Source organism: Clarias gariepinus, chromosome 1, assembly GCF_024256425.1.
Source record: "Clarias gariepinus isolate MV-2021 ecotype Netherlands chromosome 1, CGAR_prim_01v2, whole genome shotgun sequence".
Taxonomy (NCBI): domain Eukaryota; kingdom Metazoa; phylum Chordata; class Actinopteri; order Siluriformes; family Clariidae; genus Clarias; species Clarias gariepinus.
In genome coordinates this window covers 24,507,340-24,526,961 of record NC_071100.1, presented here as the reverse complement: position 1 = coordinate 24,526,961, position 19,622 = coordinate 24,507,340, and the positions used below count along the sequence as shown (strand labels likewise).

General features: G+C 38.3%; 3 protein-coding genes across 4 annotated transcripts; 2 read left to right on the top strand and 1 right to left on the bottom strand.

Annotated features, from left to right (window-relative positions):
- Positions 1–3,244: 3,244 nt before the first annotated feature.
- On the bottom strand, positions 3,245–4,966 carry tifa (TRAF interacting protein with forkhead associated domain). The gene is made up of 2 exons (XM_053503976.1): positions 4,829–4,966; positions 3,245–4,671 (listed from the first exon to the last, which is right to left on the bottom strand). The coding sequence occupies exon 2, from the start codon at positions 4,629–4,631 to the stop codon at positions 4,056–4,058; it is 576 nt and encodes a 191-aa protein (XP_053359951.1). The 5' UTR covers positions 4,632–4,671; positions 4,829–4,966; the 3' UTR covers positions 3,245–4,055.
- A 5,618-nt stretch (positions 4,967–10,584) lies between these two features.
- On the top strand, positions 10,585–12,763 carry rbm4.3 (RNA binding motif protein 4.3). Its single transcript, XM_053503255.1, is given in 4 exon segments — positions 10,585–11,054; positions 11,148–11,623; positions 11,625–11,807; positions 12,124–12,763. Coding segments are annotated over 4 exon segments (1,074 nt in total). The 5' UTR covers positions 10,585–10,645; the 3' UTR covers positions 12,130–12,763.
- A 1,452-nt stretch (positions 12,764–14,215) lies between these two features.
- On the top strand, positions 14,216–17,062 carry LOC128530653 (RNA-binding protein 4.1-like). Of its 2 annotated transcripts, none has more exons than XM_053504708.1 (4): positions 14,216–14,312; positions 15,065–15,498; positions 15,860–16,610; positions 16,831–17,062. In XM_053504708.1, exons 2-3 carry the CDS (start codon positions 15,087–15,089, stop codon positions 16,591–16,593), a joined length of 1,146 nt encoding a protein of 381 aa, XP_053360683.1. In that variant the 5' UTR covers positions 14,216–14,312; positions 15,065–15,086; the 3' UTR covers positions 16,594–16,610; positions 16,831–17,062. The 2 variants fall into 2 exon arrangements, with proteins under 2 accessions (XP_053360683.1, XP_053360692.1); XM_053504717.1 differs by having other exon boundaries at positions 14,262–14,319.
- The last annotated feature ends 2,560 nt before the right edge of the window (positions 17,063–19,622 follow it).

Sequence of the window (19,622 nt, the reverse complement as noted above, 5' to 3'; positions counted from 1 at the left end):
AGCAGAAGGTGTAGCCTACAACAAACACAGAACTTCATACTATCTGACCTGCCATTGCTCCCATGACTCCAAGCTTGATTGTTTTAAGTCTATTCATAAAATAAAAATAAAGAAACATTTATGTTGTCAAGCACAACAACAACAATGGGGAACTTCAACATGGCTTTGTTAGAATATTTTACAGTCTTTTAACTTTTAATTGGTTGTGATAATTCCCCCTGCCTCTGATGTAAGCAGTTCTTTATTCTATCCCGGCAAAGGGTAAGTGTCACCATGGAACCAGTTTTTCTGTCAGAGGGCTGGTGCTTTGCCTGTCTGAAAACAAGAATCTGGTTTGAAATTGGACGTTCCATTGCTTTTGTGGAAAAGGGGTATAGGACAAATAGTTGATAAGATATCAAGCAAATAAACAGCACAGTCACTTTCTCTTTGAAATGATTGCAAGAAATCCAATTACATTATAAGAGTCATCCATGCACCTAGAGGCGTTGCCAAGACAACCAGGCCAAACCATACTTCCCCTTATACACACACATACAGGCCCAGGATAGATGGAGATAGAGGCTGTCTTGGGAATCTTATTGCCTGCAGACAAGATATTTTTATCATTTTAAGCAGGTAAAACAATGCATCCATGCACCTCTATTCTCCAGGAAATTTCTCCAGGAATTTTCTGGATAGTTAATGAGGAACGAGATCCATTAAACACCTATAATAAAGGTAATGTAAAGGTGATATACATAAAATTTGGCAGATAGTTTTATACAGCCTGCAAGCTATGGCCCATTGGAAACTCATTATTAATTATACTTAATTAGTTGTTAGTGTCTGTTTGCAATTTTACACCCCATAACCCACTTTAACCTAGTTATTTTGTACCCTAGGTCTAGGGACTACATCTAAAGAATTTAAAGTCACTAAATATTTTTTGAAAGTGGGAGAAAACTAGAAATACTAAATGAAAAGCATATGAACAGAGAGAGTATCCCATGATGTTTTTCATTTATTCGTTTATTCTGATACATTTTAATAGACACAGCATCTTGTATACAAACCTCCATATAAACAAACATTTGTATCCATAGAACACATGTATTTTTAAAAAATCTATTTCTTTCTAATAAATACATCTATCTTATTATAAATAGTTTCTCAACAAATTCATTTTGGCTCACAAAACATTTGGTTTAGCTGGGTTTTAGTTTTAATTTCCTATAACTCTGGTGCAAAGACGTCTGTTGCAAAAACTGATGTCACTAAGAGAAATACAGTCCACTTCCTCAGTGAATCAGCTGCCATATTTACATGATTACTGCTACACTTACCATAAAAGTGAGCATGTCAGGAAAAGTCAAGATTCAGAGGTGCTTTATTGGCATGGCAAATGTTTACATTCGTGTTGCCAAAGCTTAGAGATAAGGCACAAAAAAATAACAGAAGTAGAAAGTTTAAAAAAAGAATATAAAGGGTAACAATAAATAAATGTATATTTAAAAAATAGTACAGACATTTGGTCAAGGGATAAAGTGATTGAAACAAAATATAAACAAATATATTTTTTTTTAAAGCGTATACACATATACTGTATGTACATAATAAATAATAATAATAATAATAATAATAATAATAATAATAATAATAATAATCAGTGGCCGTCGGTCAATAAGGGAGGGGCTTCACCTCCTTAAAGTTAGGCAGAGAGAAATGCTACTTTAACATGTAATTGTTTAACATAATAATTATTTATTTTTATAATGAAATTAAGTCATATAATCACAATATTCCGCTGTATTTCTTACTATAATTTAATTAAAAAAAAATTTCAAATCTAAAATGTTCATTTATGTTCATGTACACAGGGCATTGGACAAACTAGTGTTTGAAAAGCATGTGACTTGAGCCTGAGCTCTAATTGGATTTTTTTCAAATCATCCTTGGGCGCAGCACTGTGCGCAGCACTGTGCGCACTGACAAGAATAAAAAAAAGTTAAAGAGCTTGAACCAGATCGACCTGATCCTCTAATTAAGCAGCATTCAAGCTTACACTCTGTACTTTTTTAGCGCTTCTTAGCTTCTTATAGCTTTTTACAGGCGATTATTAAAAGTTAAATTTTAATTTAGTTTGCGCCTCCACTGGTAATAATAGTGATCAGTGCATATTTGTTTGTGCACGTATGCATGTGTGTGACAGTTAGTGATGGGTCATTCATGAACGATTCGTTCTGTTTGAACAAATCTTTAACGTGACTCAGAAGAACGACCAGTCTCGGAGAGTGATTCGTTCATTTTCTACTGGGCCTAGGCGCGCATGCGCAAATCATCGCAAAACCTCTTTAGGTTATGTACAGGAAACAGAATTCAGCGATTCTTTCTCAATGACTCTTGTACTTCGAGTCGTTTGTTTCTTTGTCACGTGACTCCCCTAGACGCTGTGCGGTGAAATAGATTCAAAATAACAAGCGACTCAGACTGGAAGATATGAGAGGAGAGCTACTCAATCTTTATTATAATATGTCCTTAGCTGCATTGTAATATTTTCATTATTGGAACTATAGCCAAAATTTGTGTATGTAGATGTATTGGGGGTCTTTTTATTAATTATGCAACATTTTATTTTATTTCTGATTAAAAGAATGAAATGAACTAAATGACTTCATTTTGATGAACGAGATTTAAAGACCTGATTTACTAAAATAATTCAAACTTCCTATTACTAGTGACAGTCACTGTGTAATCATAGTAAAAATGTTCAACCTGCACTTCCTGTGAATCCTTTCCCGATAGTCTCCACTTTACTGATAAGTGATAAGTTAAGATTACCGTCATGCAATTTTATGGTTGAGGCTCTATGGCAGTAAACCTGCTGCATAGTGTTTTTATGCGTAGTGGAACAGCTATGGGGGATGGGTTTGATCCTGAGCCAAAAGTCTCTGTGGAGTTTCCCATGTTTTCCCGTTTGTCTTTCTCTCTCTCTCTCTCTCTCTCTATATATATATATATATATATATATATATATATATATATATAAAATCACTATGTAAAATCAAACAATCAAAACTCTTTTGCATTTCAATTGGTTAAATTATCTTTCATCTTATCTGGATCTATCATAAACATTGCCTGTTGTTATCAAAGATATAGGCTGCCCATTTCAATTAATCATACAGAGTCTTCAAATGCAACACATTATGACTAGATGGGTGACTAGAGCTAGCTGATGTGGGTAACTCTCAGAAAAACAGCCTAGAACAATGTTTGCATTTATGTTGTTTTCACAGTGGTATAGCTAGCTAAAGGTTAAAACAGACATCCTGACATCACACATGTTTACTGCAAATACAATTCAAGTATATAAACATGTCTTGCTAAAAATCTTTTACTAGTCAAACCTGTTGTTCCTGCATTCCTTTACTTGTTAACAGACAGATTTCCATTTTGCTTAAAGAAGCTCAAGCAGGTTTACAGAATTGCTCTATTTATTTGAAGTAGTATAATGCTCCAGGTATAAAAAAAAAAAAAAAAAAAAAAAGAAGTGTTAATAATAATTGATAAAAATCCTTCTTTAGGTATTTCACATTGATAGGCCATATAACACAACATATCTACATACTTGATAAATGCACCAGAGTTAATCAGTATATCATACACTTAGATTATTTTAGAGAAAAGTGTACAACGTGCTGTTAAGTGTTTATGAAAGTTACATCCAGAGAGAAGGAAGTTAAATATCTGACTCAGTGACATTTAAATAATACAATTTATAAATACAGTAAGCTGGTAAGACAATTCAGAAAACCTACTCAAGGTATTGTTCAACTACTAACAAAAACTATTTAATGTAACTGATTCAAAAGATTGTGTTGATGCAAGGAAAATATAGGACATGACAGGAAGGACAGAACCTAAAGAAAAATCTGTTGCGGAAAACCGTTGTCTTCACACGCATTGAAATGAGGAAATGTCATGTGCTCATTCAGCAGCCTTGCCCCCATCACTGGACTTAAAAACCCCAGAGTGACTCTTAGTGCACTCATCTTTACTCACTCATCTGGCTGCTACATATACACAGTTTCGTCACTTTCCAGCGGCTCTGGACTCATGAGTGCTTCATTCTGATAGTTTCTCACACCTGTATCCATTACTGGGATCCTACAAGGCATATCAATACCCATTTCCCTCGAAGGGGACACATTCAGTTTTTCAAACAATACTTCAAAACTGTCCTGTGCCTCACCAGGCTCATGCCAAATGAATAATTCATATTTCCCAAATCTGAGCAGGGCCTTTTCTTCCAGATCAACTCGCTCGAGATAACTGAGTTCGCACCCGTTTACCAATATCTTGCCTTTCAGGCTCATGTTCTGCACAGAGAAACGTAGGTCTGGGCTACCGCGCTTGCGGTACGCCTGGATGGAGAGCAGTTTTCTGGAGACACGGGTGTCATTCAGCACAAACGAGCAGGACTGTCCATCTCGGCCAAGTCTGATGGGATCTTCGGTGCTGATCTTGTACGGTTGGTTCATGCGCAGAAGGCTGTAAAGAGGATGCCTGGACTGTTCTGGGTGATACAGTTGAAGGTGAAGACATGCAAGGGTCTCCTCTGTCACCATGGTTTGAGACACAGCCAACATTGTTGTTGGTGATCGCAAAGACTTCTCTTAAGAATGTTATCTACAGGGCAGAATGCAAAGTCACACCATATTAACACACACTTTACAAGCTACAAAACGTCAGAGTTGGTGTGACGTTACAATGACCAAAGTTATAAACTGTTTAAAGTTCTATGCACACTTTAAATGAATACTCTTATTGGTTTGGAGCAGCCTACCTTTCGACACCAAAGCACGATTCCAAACCCTTCCTGCTGCTGTTATGTTATCGACTGCACGGCGCACTGGTCATCTTCAAACTAACGGAGCTCTGTGTTTGCAAAGGAACGCAGAGCAACACACACACACACAGACACACACACGGGGCGGGAACGGAAGGCGGTTGCATCAGCTCCTATAGAAAACAGCTTCACGTGACACGGAAAGTCCAGTATTGCGCAATAATCTTCTGTTAAATGCTTTCAGTTTGAAATAAAAAAATACCAATTGATGAAATTTAATCCAGACATGTGACAATTGGGTAATGAAACCGGGGGCTTTACATCATTGTTCAAATACAACATTGTAAAACCTTAAATCCAGATTATTTTTTTTAATCGGTTAAAAAATAAAATAGTATTTGCTATTTTGTCTACGTTATTAAAGGGAATTTTTACATATAAAATACATATATACATATTTAAATACATTAAACGTTTGAGGCAACGTGCGCATGCGCAAAAAAAAGTTGTCTTTGTTGTCACGTGGTCAGTGCTTAAGTGAGGGGATTACACACTGTAGTCCTCCTTTCTCCTTTCTAATAGCTGATATGCCGCATTATACAACAGACCAAGTTTCCCTCTTAGTGCTCGTTTAAATATTCTCTGTGCATTTGTCCTCGTCTTTACGGCCATGACCCCTGAGGGAAATCCCCGGCGCCATCTTGAAGGCAGTTACATTCCTTCGTATTGTATGTGTATACGCTTGAGGAACAATGTTCTGCACATTTCCACTTTTCATAAATGCGTATTTCTCAATTGATTTTCCAGCCAAGGACAAGTGGAAACTATTTCTCCTATGAACTTCATCTAACCGTTTACATATTAGGGGCATTAATGGGACTTGCCCAGTGGACACAGATAGGACTGCATTATGTCTTCAGGGCCATGAAAACTAGAGACCTTTTGGGGACGTCTTTAGGACCCTTTGTTGTTAGTCTTAGTCTTTAGTCTTGTATTGTGCTATGGCTGCTACATATTGGCACCACATCCAGGGTGTACCCACCTAGTGCCCTAAGTCTCTTGGGTCACCTAAGTTTAACTCACTTAGTTGAACCTAGTTCAGAATTGTTATTTGTGAACTAAGAACAGGAAAAGCACTTTTTCTATTGAGCTATTTGTATTTGAGTACTACTTGAGTGTGCTTCAGCTTGAGAATGACCCATAATCCTTCACATTGGTACTATTTTCACTACCAAAAACAAGACTGTATTTGGAGGCAGGAAAATATGCAGACATGTCCTGATCAATTTCTTTAGTAGATAGGTTTCCTTAAAGGTGACAGATTTTTGAAGCAGTAATCGCTGTCTTATCCCACAGTCCATTGTGTAACCCAGCTTGTACAAACATAGCAAAAGAAAATACCAATGAATACTTTTTACATAAGATTTTATTTTAGTAAAAAAATTACTAGTGTAGAATATTAGTTCAAATTTTATTTATTCATGTTTGTTATATCTTGTGTAATTTACTTTAGGATTAGTAATGCATGCAGTTAAATTCATAGTATTGAAGCAACAAAGAAGATGAAGCAATGTCATGATGCCTGTCCGCCATGGTCCGGCCACCTGCCCACAGCAAAAAGAACTTTACTTACGATATGCCAATGCTGAAACCCAGAACAGTTAATTAGCTCTACAAATTGGTTGGGTTGGGTTACTTTTTTATCTGTGTGACAAAGCATCATGTAATCCAGTACATAATCAGGTAATCAACAGGTAATATGTATGTTATTCCACAATACACCTTGAACATAATTATCAATGAAAATACACAGTAGCCTAATGTCAGTTAAGAGTACTGTACTTCTTATAACTTATAACTTATAACTGTTGTGACTAGTCCATGTAGTCACATGACTGCAGTAAGTCAATAAGACAACAGGCTTATGAAGCTGCCTTTTTCTTTTGACACACATTAGATTTCACCACTGCAAACTAGGCAGTTCTATGTTTGACAGTTTATCAGGTTTAATGATTGTGTTTATCATGAAGTGAAATTATTTCTGTTCTCCTGAAACTAGTGGGAAAATCTTTAAGTGTTGACGAGGCAAAATACTTCCCATAAAACAAATCAAGAATGCACACTTTTGATCAATATGAGCTACTCATCAGGTTTTCCTCTTCATTAATTAGTTGTAATTCAGTTTGGCACCTTTACCAAATGTTGCTAAAGCTTTATATTACCTGGTGTGATGAGTGCGTTAAAATTTTATAAAATGCAGATCACCCTGAGTGGAGTGTTGAAGCCTTTTAGCAAAGAGACATAAAGACATAGCAAATCATAGTGTAGAATAGAGAGTAAGAGTACTTCTATATCATTACTACTCTATCTGTGCCTGAATAAAAGTTTTATATATTGTTTTATGTATTAATTTTGTCCACACTTTTAGAAAAGTGCTGTTTAGCAAAGCTCTTTTTTAATAGTCAAGGATTGTTAGCTTATTAATGGGGTTATCATTTGGAATGCTCAATGAAAAAAAAAAATCTCAGTTGTAGGCTTTGATACACAGAACAATTAAGGGTTAGCTACAGTAAAAGGATCTTAAGGGTTCTGGATTGTAGTTTTATTTATTTTTGTTGTTGTTTTTCCATGACTGTACTTCTGTATTTTTTAAAAATAACATAACATATGAATAACAAAAGATTTTAGTTATAACTTTTATAGCTATGTGCTTTAGGGAGCCTCTATGGATAGCAAGTCTATAAGAGTAAGGATATAGGCCTTTTTAAAACAGTCAAGCATACACTACAATGGTAACATAAACATTACCCTTGCAGAAATGCAGACTTTTGTCAACAACAAAAACCTTAAACCTCATATTAATTAAGGGATGCTCATCAACTAACCAAAACATGAAATCTACTGCAGAATTAAAAAGTTAGAAATTTGCTTCTAAATCAACCCAACCTTCTCACTCACACCTCTTGACCTACCTCGCTTCTTAGCTTCCCTTGTGATGAGTCTGTCTTAATATTTATGAAGCATTGGGTCAATTAACTGTCAGATGTCTTACTTCATAGATATTTAATCTGCCATCAGACAGACTTTAAAAAAAAAAATTATGTATGGCAGAAGCACCAAATTATGCATACTCATCACTCTAATTTTATTTTAGGGAATCTGGTCTCTTACTTTCTCTTATCTCATCTCAAATAACCGCTGGACATCTAAAGTGCACAGAGGAGAACCTGTAGATTATGTCTGGAAATTCCAGGTCTGCACTAAATAATCAATTATAATTGGCGGCAATTTGACCACCCTCTTAATCCTGTCTGTATCCAGAATTTGGAAACAAACAAGCAGTGCTGATTGGCAAAGTACCCCCTTTCTGAAAGTCAGTGCAGAGCAGTTCAAACAAGGATTGTCATGCACGGAAACAGCATCTCCCACCACGCAGTAGGCTATATACAGTATATAAAGTAGATACAGTATAAGCTGTATTTTAAAATTAAAATTCTGCCTGTACATACTGGCACATAATGCTGTGTACTTTAGAGATTTGTTCTGTTTTAATTTTAGGTTATAGACCGAATAAATGTGAAACTAAATAAAGAATTAATTATATTATGTATATAAAATATAGCACAGCGTAAACAGTGTAAAAGGCAAAGCCTAGGTACAATTCAGGCTGAGCTCTTAGGTTTCAGTCAGGGTGTTTAACCAAATAAAGTTTTACATTCAGGAGTTTTAAATAATCAGATGTTAAATGTTTTAGATAACAATGGAACCCGGATTTTGGTATTTAGTGATAGACATGATTTGCTTATTTAAATTCTGTCAGTTTCATGGAAGCCTGGTGGTTGTAATAACAGATAAACATGTGCAAGATCTGGGGAGTTACACCTTGACATGATTTTTGTTAATAATTTGTTTATTTAAATAAGCCAAAATAGTCCAGCATGGTGAAAAACTAGATGTTACCTGCACCTCCCCCTGCATGCTACCATCACCTGCGAAAGGAGCGTATGGTCAACTCTCTCATGCCACTTCTCATGCTGCTCCAACATTTCGGCAGCCCTTAATTCTGTCTGTCATATGCGCTACCTGTTGTTATACCAAGTGAGGAATGCCTGTGACACGCTCACAGTATGACATAAAAACTTCCTTCTGCTACACTGGCCACCCAAACACAGGCGAAACAGAATATATATATATATATATATATATATATATAAAAATTCTAATTCAAATTCAAATTTCATTTGTCACATACACAGTCATACATATATGCAGTGAAATGCTTAGACAACTGCCTGTGACCTTAAAATATAAGACTATGAATAGGTAATAAATATGGAAAAAAAATAGAAGATAAATTTTACATAAGAAAGAATAAAATAAAATATAAAATAACTGTACAGTGCAAAATATACTATGTAAGAAAAATATCTGAAAAAATATAGAAAAAAAACAGCTGTACAATATAGAAATATAGAATTTATGGAATTTTTGTAAATTCATCTCAAAGTATCCTGGGATAGGCTCCAGGCCCCCGCAATCCTGAACAGGATATGATGAATGAATTAAAAAGGCTCACACTCCTCACACTGATAACTAAAACTGTAACCCTAGAAAGACGCATACTTGCAGTATATTTTATTTAAGTTACAAGGTCCAAGAACACTACTGTACTAAATAGTACTAAACCGCCTCTGATACGTACTATTTGAATAGAGAATGTAGTACGGAAAAATGCGTTGTTGACGTAGCTTCTCGCTGATTGGCTGAGAGTGTGAACAGGCGGGGCTGAAACCAGTAGATTTAAGAGGACAACTGTTCCTGTTTCCTCTCATTGTGGTGTGGGGGAAGTGGTAAGTTACTTGCGAATCATACTGTTAATAATTATTACATATAATACTGCAAAGATGGTTTATTATACTTTTGTAATGAGTTTGTTTTGGTGCGTTTGTTTCAACGTATTTAGTTCATTTAGAGTGTGTGAGTTTTGTTTTGAGGCTCAGTTGGTAGGTCGCTAGTTCGGCGTGTTAACTTTCGTTTTCGCTGCGTTTGCAAGATTAAGAAGTTATTTCGAAGCTAGTTGTGAAAAGCCTTTTGTTCCCTAAGAGATAATTAAAAGTAAGATTAAACGGTTAACCAAAGAAGATGTTTAAGCGTGTTTAAAAATTAAGTTCCTGTGGTAAACGGTTTAGAACAGCGTTATGTTGCTGTGCTAGCCTCCTCGCTAACGCCGCCGCCATTTTGAGTTTCTGCCTCGCGCCTTTCCGCCATTCATTGTACACCACTGTGTGACGAAACACGACAATAAATCTTAGTTATATGTGAAAGTTGCGTTGTCTATGCTCATGTAAATGCTTTCTTATGCGCTATAATTATGAACAATTCTCTTCCGGGGTCGACACAAATTTTAAAAGTGTCCCTTATTGGCCGTTAGCGTTAGCAACCGAACTCAATGTAGAATGCTCTCGAAGGAGGGATAATCCAGGTGCACCAAGCCGGATTAATACCGGTGTTCTCCAGCGTGTCTACATTTATATATATATATATATTTGTTGTTCTTGAAAGATTTATTGCTATAAATAGAGCGTTTGAATAAGGAAGAGGAAGTGTGATTGGTGTGATCTCGCTTTGCTGCGTTTTCATCAAACATGCAGTTGTCTATTTCAAGCGAGTTAATAATATTGGTGTTAAAGGAGGTGTCCTACACTTTTTTTTTTTCTTTTTTTTTCTTTTTTTTAATGCACAATTTGTCTTGTCTCTAATCATCTCTATCTTGGTGCAGTGTGTTTCAGGCTCTGCTTTCTGTTCACCCAAGCAATGGTGAAGATCTTCGTTGGAAACCTGCCGCCCCAGGCAGAGAGCGAGGAAATCAAATCGCTCTTCGCTCAGTATGGCACAGTCACAGAGTGTGCCATCATAAAGAACTTTGCCTTCGTTCATATGGACGATCGCAAGAATGCAACAAAGGCCATACGCAACCTGCATTTGTACAAATTGCATGGCACACCTATTAACGTTGAAGCCAGCCACGGCAAAAACCAGGGCCCGGTCAAGCTGCATGTGGCCAATGTTGAGAAAGGTGCTGAGGATGAGCTCAGAGCTCTGTTTGAGGAGTATGGAACAGTAAACGAGTGTTCCATTATTAAAAACTTTGCATTTATACACATGAACAACTCTGAAGAGGCCATGGATGCAATTAAGGGTTTGGACAACTCTGATTTCCAAGGTAATTTGCCATACTTAAGGTTTGTGTGTAATGAGACACAGTCTTGTGTATTAATGATGGTTTGTGTAATGCCACGATCTGTCTATTTCCCAGGAAAAAGGATACACGTCCAGCTCTCCAAAAGCCGGCCGAGAGGGGATGAGGATGGTTACGGTCCTCCAGAAAGAGGGGGCTACTGGCCACCCCGTTTCCCTGGTGAACACCCACAGCCAGGCCCTCCTGGTTTTGGCAGGGGTCGCTTTGGTCCTCCTGGTTACCCCCCTGTCCCACCTCCACCACCACCCCCTCCACCCAGACGCCCCCCCTTTCCTGGGGCTAGTTATGGTGGTGGGGACCGCGAAGGGAATGGGGTAGTAGATTATTATGAGAAATATCGAGCTCGTCCCTACGGCTTGTCCTCTTATGAGGATCGCCGTATGGGCAGCATCCCACCACCTCCACCGCCCCCTTCAGGCATGATGAGAGAGCGCATGCCTCCTTCCAGTATTGACCCCTATGATCGACGCCCTCTCCCACCCCCACCGTCCACGTTTTACCGCGATCGTAGTCCCATCGGAAGGGCACCGCCGGCCCCTCCAGCCTCTGCTGGAAATGGTTATTCATATGAGCGTGCACGTCTCTCACCTCTTTCCATGTCTCGGAACCCAATGTACAATGCGCCTCGTTCCAGGGACCCCTACAGTGACAGGGTGCCGCCGCCACCACCTGCGCGCTATAATTACTAAAGCGAATCTCTGCATTTGTGTACCCAAGGTGAGGCCTAAGGCGTTTAAAGTGTTTACCCAAAGCAAGCTCCAGTCTTTCACTTAAAACCTTAAACCTGCGTTGCGCGTTGTTGATTGATGCGTAACGTGAGGGGAATGCATTATTTACAGCTGTATATCAGCTAATGTAATGAATGCTATGAATAAAGTGAACTGACCATATGGTCTAGATAAAACGCGTAAAGAAACTAAGAATTGCGAAAAGGCATATTTTTAAAATATATTTTAGACAGTGTGGACTTGATCGATGCAGTATCATAAATTCTTCTCATAAGAAGTTAACTCCTGGTTTGCTCTCTTTTCAGGTGTAATTTATTCGACAAGATCGTCGTCGTTGTCTCCTGGTGCACATGACGCGATTCGCCCCTCGTCTGACGGAGCGCGTTTCGTTTGCCTGCGCCTCGATTATCAGAAGAGTTCTAGTGCGGACTTCACGCTATAAACTTAAATGATTTTACCCGATTCAATTTCGTCCTCTTGCTTAAAGTGTAATTCATTTGCTCATTTGTTTGGCTTGTTTTTTACTGTGTAGAGTTCAGTAGGTTATTGGACTGAAAACATCAGAAAAGCTAAAAGTTTTAGATCTTGTCAAGCCGATAACTCTTAAAGCTGTTATTTGTTCAAACTTTGTGTACATTTTGTGACTTTTTTTCTGTGAGAACAAAACGTTTTGTTTTATTTGAAACTCTTCCCTTTTTTTCCTTTTCTTTTTTTTTTTTTGTTCAACCCTGTAACACCGTTTGAGCAGTGCCACGTCTTTAGAATTAATGGGTACGCACGTGCGCCTTGCGATCTAAACATTCAAAAGATCAGCAATAATTGCGATTACTGTTCATCTAAGGTTTTTCCTTTTAAATTGAAATTTAGTCAATGGCATCCCCTCTAATACGATGATGTAATCTTTTAGGGATCGTTTCTTTTTTTAAATAAAAAGTCTCACACTAATGCGTCGCTTTGTTTATTTTTATTTATATATTTTTTTTTTTGGTCTTCCATCTGAAACCTTTTTAAGCATAAATTAAATAATTCAGTGTGTCAGTTTGAAGATAAATGCGTCACTTAAGCGTGCGCGAGAGAACTGCAACGTTCATGAAACTTCATGCTAGCTGTGTTGGTAATTTAGAATATAGTCTTCTGATGCCCTGTTAATCGATGCCCGATGTTAAATTTGTGCCCCCCCCCCCCCGTACCCCTCTCTAACTGGAACTACCTGTTTCCACATTCTCTCTTCTGACTGGTTTAAGCCCAAGTTGTGGTTAACTTGCTCTTTAACAAAGTTTAAGCACTTCAAACACAATCATCCTTTCATTTAATTAAAAGGCTTGAGTGTTGACTGACAAACTCAGGTAAGTTGATTGGTGTTTTGTAATGATCTTGCATGTCGTTGAATTTGCAAGCAGATGGATGTATGAGAGGAAAGCAATAAGGTTTTTTTTTTATTTTTTTTTTTTTATAAAGTTCTTGAGTTCTCAGGAAGATGGAAGCACAAGCTCTAGAATTTTTTTAATGGAAAGTTTTGTTTTTTTTTGTTTTTTTTTTTGTCTGGGATCAGGTGGGGTTAGTTTATTGTAAACAATATATGGGGTGGGGGTTGTCTATTGGGTTTGATTACTTGACCGTAATTATATAATCCTTATCCTAGTGCTTTAGGGTGCTGTTTGAGGATGCATTTAAGTACTCTACCTGTGAATGTATGAACATGGCAAAACTGGAAATTCTGGTTGAACAGGTAACATCTCCTGGCTGGACATCATCTAAGGGGGAATCACCTCTTTCAAGGTTAGGAGGTTGTGCCCTGCATGTTTTATTGTAGCTATTAATATAGACAGGATTAATGTCATCTGGGTGTAGGGGCAGTGTGATCATTTGTACATGATTCTTTTAGAATTGTTAAATAAGTTAAATGCATGCAGGTAACATATATTTGAATGTTTGTTTTTTCAGAAGAGCTTCCATTCATAAATTTTCACAATAAACGATGAATTTAGAAAAAAAAAAGGTTGTACTGTGCTTTGATTTCTTTTTTTTTAAATATATAAACACCCACCCCACTACATCGTTCCAGTAGTTGGGCTTCAGCAGGATAATGACGTACAATCAAAAATGATAAATTATCACAATTTACTGTTCGATTCATTCTTACTAGAAGTAATATTTAGTTTAGAATTCAGTAAGCTAGTCGGCTAAGTGAAACTAGTTGACATGCCCAGAACAGTAACTGCGTCATAAGTGTGATAACAGGGCTGTTTAATGTTAAAATACACAAAACAACTACATGGTGATTAGCGTGTAATTAATTATCGATTAGGTTTTATGTGTATATTTATATAATACATTTTGGAAGCCTGTTATGGCGGATTTGGAATTTTAAAGAAGTCTGTCCAACACCGGTGTTTAGGGCGCGTGCCCTGTACCGGAAGTGCTCAGTCGACTTCCTGTCGACGCCATTTCGTGATTTATTCATTTGGCGGTTGCTTTCGTAGTGGTTTCTACGGTAAGAGGTGGATATTTGACACGAATATAAACTTTCTGCCAAATGAAATACAAATATTACGTGTTTTAGATTGTACAAATGCATACCTGAAAATGTGTTTTTGTTCGGTTTGTTACGTCATAGTTTAGTTACTTTACCTCTCGCGAAGAGCTAACTCGGGTTAGCCGGATAGCGCTAACTTTTATGGTCTCATGTTGATTACACGGATTTGTCCGCGCTGTACTAAATAGGTTGTAGGACGACGTGTTTAAAATAAACCCCCGCGCGAGGCTGTCTTCGCAAATTGTTTCGGTGTTAAACTCTTTTAATAAATAAGTGTGTGCTAAGTCGGTTGGCGTGCTAACGCCCTGCCGAGGGCCGGGTGGTTATCTGAGCGACGACGCGAGCGTCTGTTAAACTCAACACAAGCTGGTAAAAGAAAATTAAATAAAAAAACACAGAGCGTATAAACCCCGAGTGCAAAATGGCGTTAATAAAATACCTGATGCAGCTTCCCTATCGTGTCGGTTAGCTGTGCCTTCAGATAACTTACTCTACTGTTCTGTGTTGGAAAATAAAAGAATGTTTTCATTTCGCATTTCAGCGTTAATCGCCTATTAACGTTGTCTTGCGATTAAAACAGAAAGTAAAAGTGGTTTGAAAGCCGCAGGATTCTGAGCTCGCGTTAACATGACCTGTTAGCAAGTTAGCTAAACCATATCGCTCAAGGAAACTTGTATAACGTGAATTTCGCAACTATACTTTCTACCCAGGAACTATAAATCGGCAGTAAAGATGGTTAAGATCTTTGTCGGCAACCTTTCCTCGACTGCGACCAAAGAAGACCTGCACAGTCTTTTCTCGCAGTATGGCAAAGTTGCGGAGTGCGACGTGCTGAGAAACTTTGGCTTTGTGCACATGGATTCCCAAAAGGAAGCCGAGGAGGCCGTCCGTAATCTCCACCACCACGAACTGCACGGGCAGCCCATGAATGTGGAGATGAGCCGAGGGAAACACAAAGGGAGCACCAAACTGCACGTAGGCAACATAAGCAGCAGCTGCACTAATCAGGAGCTGCGGGACAAGTTTGAGGAGTTCGGCCCCGTGGCTGAGTGCGACATTGTGAAGGATTATGCCTTCGTTCACATGGATCGAAGGGAAGATGCGCTGGAGGCCATCAATGTGCTGGACAAATCAACCTTTCAAGGTGAACTTTCACAGAAAACGAAGAAAGGCAGTGCTATTCAGAGTTTAAAGATTCTCTTGATTTAGTATTTCTAGCTAAATAGGTACATAATTCTTCCATCTATCTAAGAAGAAGCAATAGTTTTTAATGGTTACTGGGTCGCAGTACCTAATTCCACCTTCTATTTAATCAGTTATAGCTTCTTTTTTTTTTTTTTTGCTTTTCTACACAAGTAAATGTATGAAGCTAGTTTTTTATTAGACTTGTGCAACAACCACAGTGAGTCAGTGCGTTTGGGTTTTGTTCATGCTCTTAGATGTGATGGCAAAAAAGCGAAAGTTTGTTTTACAATGTCTTGCCTGTCTTCTCTTCCTCTCATAAGGCAAGGTGATAAATGTACAACTGTCCACCAGTCGCCTCCGAACTGTGCCTGGCATGGGAGACATAACCGGCTGTTACGTCTGCGGAGAACCCGGTCACTGGTCCAAAGACTGCAGGCGTGGTCAGAACGGTAGCTATGGCGGCGGTCACATGGGGGGAATCCGTGCTACAAGGGGTTTCCCCAGAGCAGGTCCTGTTTATGGTGCTGGAGGACCTGTGCCATTTCCCACCCGGAGCTATCCAGCGCCACTTCCCCCTGTCCCAACAGTGAGCCACGCCCCCACCTACGGCATTGCACGGGAGTATCCTGTGGAAGCTCGGTACCTCAGCAAACCGATGAGCCTCTACCCAGAGAGGTCCACCTCGTACGAGCGTGACCGGTACAGCAGCATTGATTACTATGAGAAGTATCGGGCTCGGCCTTTTGCTACTAGCTATCTTGAAGATAGACGTCTCGCCATCCCCCCTCCTCCCCCCCTCTCTTCTTCCTCTCTCTCAAGGATGCGGTTGGCTCCTTCCAGCCTTGACCCATATGACCGGCGCGCTCTACCGCCACCGTCCTCGGCGGCCTCTGTGTACTACTCGCGGGACCGTAGCCCGATCCGAAGAGTCGGCGCCGGCTCTGAGGGCTACTCGTATGAGCGCTCGCGTCTTTCCCCGGTTTCGAGGAGCAGCTCGTACACCGTGTCGCGGGCCAGGGACACCCCCACCGACCGGGCTCGGTATGATTACTAAGCCGCGCGCATGCCAAGGTGAGCGAATGGGAGACGTCACTCAGCGTGGTTTAGTTCTGATCGCAAGGATGTATTGCGATGCAGATTTCACTGACTATTTTTAAGAGCAAAGAAATATGTTTATTTAACGCGTCAAGTGTTTTAAAACCGTAAAAGGAAAGAATTTCTCTCGGGTTATGTGGGTAAGTCTGAAGGGTGGTCCAAGAAATGTATCTTATAAATTTATTTTGTTTTTCAGGTGCTTTGAAAGAGCAGGATTTTCTTTTAGCAATCATTCCCTCCACCTTCCTCTGGTCAACAGAAATATTTCCAGAGGCATGATTGGATTTGAATGGAAGCAGGACTGAGATGTGCACACCCATTATCATTTCGAGTCGCTTTCAGCTTATGAATGTTTCAGACCTAATAGCGCTATCTTTTCTGCATTACCCAGTGTAAATGACACTCTTTTTCTTTTGGTCTTCTTTTTTCCTTCTTTTTTTTTTTTCGCATGTTTGCTTTTTGGAGACTACTTCCAAAATGTTTTTTACACACATTGAGACCAGTAAGTTGCTGTTGTTTGCTTCTGGCCTGACTTCTGCTACCATTTACTTACTTTCAGTGCGTGTTTTCTTCCAGGGGCTCTAATTTAGTCAGTTTTAAGTTTTTTTTCAAGCCCGTCATGTCGTATGAGGACAATCTGTTTCAGTTCTCAACATCGTTATATGTATATGTTTTAAGCTTTATGGACAAACTGAAACAAACATTCCCATTTCCCTTTATTATTTGTCACCTGCTTGATGCTTGTTCATCTCTTCTAATGTACAACTGAGTAGGGAGCTGAAATGTTGGTGGCAAATTAAGTCAGATCATAACTGAAAACAACTGAGAGATTCTGGGTGTTTTTTCCCTTTGATATTCGAAGCAAGTTGGTTTATTAGATTTGAAGTAGAGTCCATCAGTCACAAGTCTGAAATGCAAAAGAAAGGCTAATTTTATCTCTACATGCATTAAAGACAACTGGTTCTATAGAGACTATTGGTAAAAAGCTATCTTGCAAGAGTGTTCATTGTAAGATGATGCTAGATCGTTCGACATTTTAATACTTGTGCAGAGTTTGCCCAATGGCAGCGTGTGAATTAAAAGTTGATATTGGACTGCACTCAAGTTAAATAAGCTCAAGTAAATCTAGGAATGTGATGGCCAACCCTCACTCAGGGCTCAGTTCACTTTTGAGACGACTAGGGTGTGTGTAATTTTTGAATGGGCGCCTTGGTAAGATCAGTAATGTTTATAAATTTGATTTCCCTCAAGAAGTCAAGTGTGTTTTATATCTTTTTTTTTTCTTTCTTTTTTTTTTTTTTTTTTTTTTTTAATAAACCATTTTGGTGGAATATGTGCTGTGCCTTATTTTATGCTTAAAAACTAAACCTATCACCTCTACCCCTTTAAATAGTATTTTTAATATTAAAATAGTAGTGCACGCTCTCTCTCCATATATATGTGTAATATGTTTTTATTTTAGTATTTCATTTTCTATACCAAATGGACGTAAAGTGGGGTCTTGAGAAACATACCATTTCTGATTATTAAAGCTATTAAATTATATTCCGATTCATTCAGTTCATTACGTTAAAGTTGCAAGATTTGTGAGACGCTCCTATCCTGACTGCGGAAGTATGGTTTACAGATGTGCTCTAGACACAATCATACTTATCCTCATGCTAGTACAAACAGATCACAATCTAAGAAAACTTATCAAGCTCAAGCTTACTTAGAGAGAAGTTAAAAATATTTGGCTGGTCAGTTAATTTAGTTTTATCCTGGGGTCCGTTCTTCGTACATCGCTTGACACATCCGAGATAAACGAACACATCTAAGATGAGGTCATCGTGCTAGTTCCGATCTGGCTAAGTTGGTTTTTCGAGCTCACTTGTTGGTGATTAGTATATTGATTGAGTTGTCTAGGATTTTTGTGCGTTGGTTTAAAAGGCGAAATGCATTGACAGTAGAAACACTGATCACAACCCCTTTAATTGGTTGACGAAATGGAAAAAGAGCGGCCCAACTTTTTTTTGTAACACGTGTTATGCGCTGAAATAGCCCCTGTAATGAATTGACCCCCTTACATAATTGCTATCAAATATTATATTAGAACATTAATTCATAGGTTAATGGTTTACAAATTACATGAGAAAATAAAATAAGCAATATGAAATATGTTGTATATGAAAAAATAGAAATATTTTTTAAATACATGTATACTTTGATAGTTTATTTTTATAATAAAATTAGTTTTGTTCAATTTATCATTATAAAATATTTATTTGCCTATTTTTGTGACATCCCCTGAAAAATAAATGTGTTACAAAATAAACATTATACAAGAATTTGTATTAATGGTCTTGACGGCTGTCTTGTGGCTAGAGTTTATTATAATAATACCATATTTGATAATAAATTATATGAATTTATATATGAATTTATGTTCATATATAATATTTGATAGCGATTATGTGTGTGTGTGGGGGGGGCCATATACTTTTCTTTTCCCACGTGAGTCAGTTCATGTCAGTCGTGCTCTTTAACCAATCAGATGTGACCTCGCCATTTCATCCAATCATAACCCGCCAGGAGCTCAGGCTAAATCCTGTTTACACGAAATAAACCTGCTTCTGAGCAGGTTCAAGCTTACGGATATGTTGCTCTGACAACAAATGCGAAAAGCACATCGAAGAACGAAACAATCCAAGATCAGGACAAATCCACAACAATTAAATCCAGCTAACTGAGTTAGCGACGTACGAAAAACGGACCCCTGAACTACAAGTAGGAAATTAGTTTCATAGTAAGTAGTTTCATAGCTCCATGTTCCACATCAATACACTATTTGGTCAAAGGTTTGTGGGCATTCGTTAGTGAGGCAAGGCACTAATCTTGGCTGAATTGGGTGAGGTCCAGTCGGCATACCAATTCATCCCAGAGGTGTTCAGTGGCATTGAAGTCAGGATTCTGTGCAAGGTCACTCACACCAACAATAACAAGCGTGTT

Bases quoted from the DNA above. Each gene is read 5' to 3' on its own strand.
- tifa (XM_053503976.1), bottom strand. From the start codon at position 4,631: ATGTTGGCTGTGTCTCAAACCATGGTGACAGAGGAGACCCTTGCATGT.
- LOC128530653 (XM_053504708.1), top strand. From the start codon at position 15,087: ATGGTTAAGATCTTTGTCGGCAACCTTTCCTCGACTGCGACCAAAGAA. The intron at 15,499-15,859 runs GTGAACTTTCAC...TCCTCTCATAAG, and splicing joins GGACAAATCAACCTTTCAAG to GCAAGGTGATAAATGTACAA.